The sequence below is a fragment of the Canis lupus genome, chromosome 5 (assembly GCF_003254725.2).
Source record: "Canis lupus dingo isolate Sandy chromosome 5, ASM325472v2, whole genome shotgun sequence".
NCBI classification, from domain to species: Eukaryota; Metazoa; Chordata; class Mammalia; order Carnivora; family Canidae; genus Canis; species Canis lupus.
This window is the reverse complement of record NC_064247.1, coordinates 61,720,632-61,728,269: the sequence shown is the minus strand read 5'-3', so window position 1 is coordinate 61,728,269 and position 7,638 is coordinate 61,720,632. Positions and strand designations below refer to the sequence as shown.

Genomic DNA, 7,638 nt, shown 5'->3' with positions numbered 1-7,638 from the left:
GATAAACAGTTACAGGTCTGCATTAAAAAAAAATTATCTGCCTTGCCTCCCAGGCCAGGGGTCAGCAAAGCATGGCCTGAGGGCCAAATCCCCACAGCTGCCTGCTTTTGTAAATTTTGTTGGAACACAACCAGGATTATTGCCCAACGTGTCTTGTCTGCTGCTTTGGGGCTACAAGGCCCATCGAGTCGTTGTGAGAGACTGTATGGCCCACAGGTTTAAAATAGTCACCAGCTGGCCTTTCCAGAAAGCTTGCCGTCATTTGTTCTTTGCCAGAGGCGGGAAGGGGTAGAAGAAAGAGGAAGGAAGAGAAGGTATCTCCCGAAGAGGCTGTTCAGGTAAGAGTTGTACTTACCAGCTCCGTGGTCCGCAGCCTGAACCTCCCCCCTCCAGCCCTTTGGAGCTCGTCGTGAGACAGAAAAGCCAAGGGAATCTGATGGCTTCTGTGAACAACCCAAGAGCCGTTCTTGCTCGGCTTACAGCTGGCTCCCAGGTCAGGTACTGTTCTCAGCGTGTCTGGGCAGGCTCTCCTCAGTGACCCCAGGATGGCTGCCAGTGGGCCCAGGATGGAGTCCCACCAGCTGACGCGTCTCCCCAGGGTCCTGTGGACAGGGACAGAGGGGGCTCTGGCTGGTGGGCCCAGGCCACACACGTCAGCCCCTGGAGTCTGTTCCCTGAAAAAGGGAAAACAGACCTCGAAACGTTTTCCCTTCTGAGGGCCCTTTCCACAACGGGAAAAGGAGGCGGTCGCAAAAATCCACTACGACTAACAACTTCACTGGTATTTTTAATAGCACATTAACAATATACAATTAACAAATGGGGGGAAAATCACAAGCTTCTTAAATCTTTGCTTTTATGCTTTTCCTCCTTGCCATGTCAAACATGTTCACTGCTCTTTTATCTCAGTCGCTGTATCAACACTTAACAGCTGCAAGTGACGCTGACAGTGAATTTGGTTTCACACACAAAAAGGAGGAATTGAGAGATAAATGGAGTAACAACCAGTAGTTTGCTAAATGCCATTTACTCTGCCATCAAGGCTCAGGACCATGAGGACCTGGGCGCAGGTGGGGAAGCTCGGTGAGGCTGCCACTTCGCAGCCAGACTGCGCGGGAACTGCCCATTTTGCTTAAAGTGAACACAATGAGAAGGATGACAAACGGCACATTTCTCTACTTCATCATCGAAGATTTCTGCTTTAATCTTTAAGAACAAGCGGGGCCTTCACTTGGTCAGCCACATCCTTGCCGCTCAGCGCCTCGACAATTGCAAGCGCAAACTCAAAGCTGGTTCCAGGCCCACGGCTCGTGAGGATCAGGCCGTCCTTCTCCACACGGTTCTCAGAGTAGCTGTAATGACCTTCAAAGTAAGAACAAAAAAGGGTTACATCCTAACAGGCTCATATAAATTTCAAAAAACCAAAAGCCACCCTGTCGCCAGCCACAGGAGAAGCTTCGGGAGGCACTTGGAGCTCTGGCAAGGAGGTGCCGAGACTGAAGCAGCCGCCTGCCGCAGGGAGGCGAGGACAAACAGCTGTTGAAATGAAATAGATAAGGACACCCAGGTTAAAAGCAGTTGCGAAAGGCCTTGTACATGCGAGGGTGAGTAGGAGTGAAGGCCGATTATTCACGTTTCTATCATCAACAGATGCTCAGGGGTCCGCCCGAACACTGGCATGCCGGCAGGTAAGCAGCGCCTGCCACCTCAGAACGTGCTGTCTTGCCACCAAGCAGTAAATGTTTTGAGCTGAAGGCCCTTGCAAAACAGCACTCGTTGGGAGAGGCTTCCTCTGGAGCCCCCTCTACTGCCTGAAGACAGGTCCTCCTTGGCTGTCTCCCCTCAGGAGTCCATCAACTGGGGAGGAGGGACTCATGTCCTGGGAGAGGAGACCAGAAGTCCACGCCACACACAGGCTTTGTCACCAACAATCACACCTCCCATCTGTTCTCCCAAGGGCCCTTTCATCTTTCTTGAAAACCATTTATTCCCTCCTGAGAGGCCCACCTTCCTTTCCCCTTGTCAAGCAGGCTCCGTGTCACACATACTCCATGTAGGAGAGTGGACATGCCTGCCAAGCAGACTTCCTATTGTACAGACTCCGTGTCACACACTACCTATCATATAAACTGTTACACAGACTCCCTGTCACACCGATTCTCTATCATACTCTGTCATGCAGACTGTCACAGACCGCCTGTTACAGACTCCTGTCATACAGACTCTGTCACAGAAATGCCTGCCAAGCAGACTTCCTACCATACAGACCCTGTGTCACAAACTACCCATCACAGAGACTCCCTGTCACACAGACTGCCTGTCATACATACTACCTGTCACAGAATCCCTGGTACAGACTGCCTGTATCACACACACTCTGCTGTCTCAAAAACAACCAATGTTCTAAAAATTACATAGGACACGCAGGGAGGGGAGGAGGCGGATCACAGAGGGAGCAACCATTCATTTCTTGGGCACCCCCTTCCATGTTCCCCAACTGGCTTTTTGGAGACAAATATCATAAAACAAGAATGTGCTTCTCCTATATTTGAATTCGGTGAATGATGTGACATCTGGACAAATCACAGCCACAAAGCTGGGCTTCCTCAGCATCAGCTTCCCCAATGCCTTACCCTCTATAGAAGTCGTCAGCAAACCCACCCTGTGCATGGACTGACTAGGCCTGAACTCATGACCTGGCCCCCCTCCTTCCCCAACCTGTTCCCACTGGGCTCCCACCTGGCACTTCCTGGCCCCCCTGCTCCCACTGCCTGGAAAGCTCTCACCTCCTCCCACCACCCCTCAGAGGAAGCATATGTGATCACTCCCTCAATCGGGTCCCTCAGGTACCTCGCAGCACTGACACGATATGAAAATAGTCCCCATTTGCTGTCTGCTCTTTAAAAGTCTGGGCCTTGGGACACCTGGGTGGCTCAGCTGTTGAGCATCTGCCTTTGGCTCAGGGTGTGATCCTGGGGTCCGGGGATCGAGTCTGCATCAAGCTCCTTGTGAGGAGCCTGCTTCTCCCTCTGCCTGTGTCTCTGTCTCTGTGTCTCTAATGAATAAATAAATAATCTTTAAAAAAAAATAAAAGTAAAAAAAAAAGAAAAAGCTGGGCCTCCATCAGCCTCCTGTGGCCTAGAACACTAACAGTACCACGGAGATGCCCCTAAGTATCAGGCGAACCTATGAACATTCCTGTCTTCTCCTCTCTGCATCTGCTGCCTTCATGCAGGATCTCCGTGTTCCAGCCCTCTGATCCAGCTGCCCTTCTTTCCACTCCCTGCTCAGCCCATAAAAAATGTCACCTTTCCAAAGTTTACGTCAGAACATAGCCAGTTCTGTCCCCAGGAGAAGCCTCTGCCAACTTTCTCCAGCACCTAAAGGTGACTCTGTACTCCACATCCTGCTGGGCAGGCCCCCTCTGGGTCTGGCCTGCACAGAGACTGGACTGGAAGGAACCAAAGAAGACAGTAGGAGCTACTGGTGACCTGGGTATGGACAGTGGTGACAGGGAAGAAATGAAGGTTTGCGAAAACTCTGAGACAAAATGCCCACAGCTCAGCGCTGGACTGAACGTGGGAAGGTGGGGAGAATGACTCTAGCTGTCTGTCCTAGGTGATGGAGGGGGTGGCAGCGCCACACAGACACCACTCTTCTGCTGTTCACGCCCTTTCCCAGTGATCACAAACACCTAGAGTAGCTGCTATCTTACTAACCTCACCAGAGATCAAGTCACCCACTGAAAAACCCAAATACAGCACTTCACAAATGTACACTAGTTACACTACTGTAGAGAAGAGGACCTCTAGTTTGAAGGGAAAAGGCTTGCAAAATCTAATGTCATTTACTGATGGTTAAACCGGGCCAAGACCATTTTAGATGCTAAACCATAAAACCGGCTGGGTCCAGTCTCCCAGAGCTATGAGATGGACTGCCCAGACTGCCGCGGTGTGAGGCAATTTTTAAATGGCTCACCGGACAATCTCTTCGTGGGCAAAATATTACAAACACAGCTTAGACTAGTTAAAGACATTTCAAGGTTCCACGGTTCAAAATTTCAACCAGGAAGAGCAAAAAGGTCTACACTTACCAACTACCTCCACCTAGTGGCAAGGACAGACAAAGACAACGCACACACACCAGGCCCACCAGCCCCGTGCATACACACAGCTGATTCAGACTGGGGAACTCTGCATACCTACACCCCACAGTCACTGGCATAAAGCATTAGTTATTAATTTCTTGTTAACTTTAAGCAAGCACCCCAAAGCCGGGAAGTCTCTTCAAAGAAACCCAACCGGGGACCCTAGACGTGAGGGGTCAGCACCAAACAGCTGCTTTTACCGGCACACAGGGCACCTACCAGGTCAGTGGCTCTGCAACAGCAGAGCACTTGCTATACAGACCTGAAGTCCCTGAGAGCCTGAAATATTTACCATCTAGCCCCTTAAGGAAGTCACTGACCTCTGAGCACAGCAGCTCTTGGTTCAACTGTGAGGGCTGATGTTTAGTAGGTGTCTGATCTCTTTGAGCCTCACTTTCCTCTTCTGTAAAATGAGGAGGATACCAACCTCCCAGGACTGCTATGGGAGTCCAGTCACATGGATACCAGGACCAAGTGGTAGTGTTATTACAACAGGGTACTCAGCCCAGAGCTGGGCATGGACCAGCTCCCCCTTTCCCTGTGCAGGCTCGTGCCAGGCAACATTCTGTGTGCATTACACACACAGTAACTCACAGGGCCTGTCAACAGTGCCATGTGGGGGGGGCCACTGGGATCCTTAGAGGACAGGTGAGAAACCGAGGCTGGGTGGGGGAAGGAGACAGCCCACAGCCAGGAGCCACACCCACAGGGCCTGGCCCAGGGGACGCAGCTCTTCACTGCTCAGCTACAGGATGGGGCCTTCAGATGCTTGCTAGAACAATGGACAGGTAGGAAATGAAAAGATTATCAAAGTCACTATTTCTTCATTTAAGAACTGAGAAACAGGAAGACCTTGTCCTTCAGATTGAATTGCTTATCTGAGCAAAAATGTCACGCTGATCTAAGTACATGATGAGGACAAGGAGGAGGACCAGAGGAGACACCCAGGAGGTGACGACAGCTCCACTTCTCGGAGCGCTCTGAAGGGGCAGATGTTTCAAACATTTTTTTTTCCCCTCACAGTAGGATTTACTGGCTGAACTCAATACCTCGTAACTTAAACATGTGTGGGAGCCTCACTGGGACAGAGGCGGGGCCAGAGTTCCAGCCTGACTCTGGGCAAGTCGCCTGGCCTCTCAGAGCCGGTATCCTCATTTGTGAAGTCAATACCTGCCTTGCTAGGCACCAGTGGAGATAATGCTTGTGAATGTACTTTATAAACCTTGAGAGTTAACAATCTAATCTTCCTCTATTCCTAATCAACCTCAGTGTTCTTGAGGCATTACAGGGAAACAGACACAACAGATCCACCTTCAGATAAAGGAGGAACGTGGCCTACTATTCGACCCTTCCCCCCAAATGTTGTAACTACTAAAAAGGAAGCCTGATTCCAATCTGACTCTCCAGAACCTATTAGCTCCAAGTAAATTCTATTTCTACATTAAAAAATGCCCAGCAGCCAGGGCCTTTTAATTAAAAAAATAACTTTTCACACAGATGGTTTTATTGACAACTTAGTATCTCTCTAACAACTAAAATAAAGTTAGAGACTTTTAAGAAAATACTACTTTGGATCAAATTTAAGAATATTCACAATCTGGGGCACCTAGGTGGTTCAGTGGTTGTGTCTGCCTTTGGCTCAGGGTGTGCTCCTGGAGACCTGGGATTGAGTCCCACATCAGGCTTCCTGCATGGAGCCTGCTTCTCCCTCTGCCTATGACTCTGTGTCTATGTCTCTCATGAATAAATAAAATCCTTGGGAAAAAAAATATTCAGAACGTGCAACAGTTAGCACGAACACTTAGGTAAATGATGGACTCGGGGAGCTGACAACGCGTAAGGATAGGTTCATGGACTGTAACACAGGTACTGCTCTGGTATGGGAGAGGAAGGCAGGGAGACTGTGGGGGGGTGGGCAGGGCATGTGTGGGAACTCAGCATTTTCTGCTTAATTCTGCTGTGAACCTAACACTGCTCTAAAAAGCAAGGTCTGTTACTTAGAAGGAAAAAGCACTACAGTGAAAACGTACAACTTCACGTGGCTGTAGAGAGAGTGTAAGAGATGCTACGGCCCTCTTTGTTGTTTTAGTTCAGAACCAGCCTCCAGCAGGACTGAAAGAGGGGAGAAAATGTATCTCTGGCACCGATGTTTCCAAAGCAGTGCTGATGTTACTGTTTTGTCTTTTTGTTTATTCACTGAAATAAGGCTGGCTGATGTTTTACCTGGAGCCAGTCACAGTCTCCTTGCTGGCCAAATGCCAACTGAACCACTTTTGGCTTCTAACTGGAAATTTTAGATGTTCTTGCAATGACCCACACTAGTGTTAGTTTTCTTTCTCTGTGCAAGTTCCTGGGCCTCTGCCTCTGTTACAGACACTCAACGGACAGACGGCAGAGGAAAACACCACCTGTCTGACAAAAGACACTATTTGGTTGGTGTTCGGAATGTCACACTGAGAAGCGTTGGCTGTTATGAGGGAGGATCAGTCAGTACATAGTTGTACATTCAGATAGTTATACTGCTTTGCTGTGAATTATACATTGCTCTCTACTTAAAGAAATATTCAATAGATGACCCCCCCCCCACTGCCAAAAAGATACAATCTTAAGTTTAAAAAGCAAGCTGCAGAACAATACATTTAGCAGATCTCATTTGAGTAAAAATATTAAACTGCAGAGGATAAAGAGTATGTGCACAGAAAATCCTGGGGTTACACAGAGAACTTTCTAACAAAAGTTACCTCTGAAAAGCAAAAAAGGGGTGAGGAAGTAAGAAAAGGCATATGTATGTTTTTACTTCACCCCCTACCCATACCATCTGCACTCTACCTGGAATAAAAATTATACTTATAAAGATAAATTAATAAAAATTAGCTGTCTAGCTGGTATTTATGAAAGAAACAAGTTATCCAAGAGGGTGCCTGGCTGGTTCAGTCAGTTGAGCAACTGACTCTTGGCTTCAGCTCAGGTCACAATCTCAGGGTCCTGGGATCTAACCCCCCATTGGGCTCCATGCTCAGCGGGGAAGTCTGCTTGTTCCCCTCCTTTTGCCCCTCCCCACCACTCACACTCTCTAAAAGTAAATAAATCTAAGGAAAAAAAAAAAAAAAACAATAAAAACAAAACCCTGTCACCCAAGGAAACAGACCTGCCACCCATGAAGAGAGTAATATTCACTTTACTTTGGACTGTGGGCAAAAGGGCATTTTCTGAAATTGCTGTCGAGGTTTAAAGTTTACCCTCAGGCTGCTGGCAGTGTTTAGTAAAAAAAATCCTAGTTAACCTGGCATTTCATAATCATTCCCATTGAGGACAATAGGGTCTCTGGCTGGCCTTTACTTAGTCCCTGAACCCCCATCAGGGCACAAACAGAGACAGGCACGCACCACCTCTGTCCCACTGCCTGTTCCCTCTCTAGGTGGAACACTTGAGAAGAAAGCAAGGAACACCCCACACCTGAACTCCTAGAGTCCCCCTACACAAGGTTATCC

The 7,638-nt window shown here is 48.5% G+C and overlaps 1 protein-coding gene across 3 annotated transcripts in view; it reads right to left on the bottom strand.

Annotated features, from left to right (window-relative positions):
- Positions 1-767: 767 nt before the first annotated feature.
- The window catches only part of PARK7 (Parkinsonism associated deglycase), a 73,475-nt gene continuing 66,604 nt past the window's right edge, over positions 768-7,638 (bottom strand). For all 3 annotated transcript variants that reach the window (XM_049110560.1, XM_025427272.3, XM_025427271.2), the window contains one exon: positions 768-1,362. In XM_049110560.1, the coding sequence (XP_048966517.1) occupies positions 1,202-1,362 (161 nt within the window). In that variant the 3' untranslated portion in view covers positions 768-1,201. The remainder of the gene's footprint in view (positions 1,363-7,638) is intronic.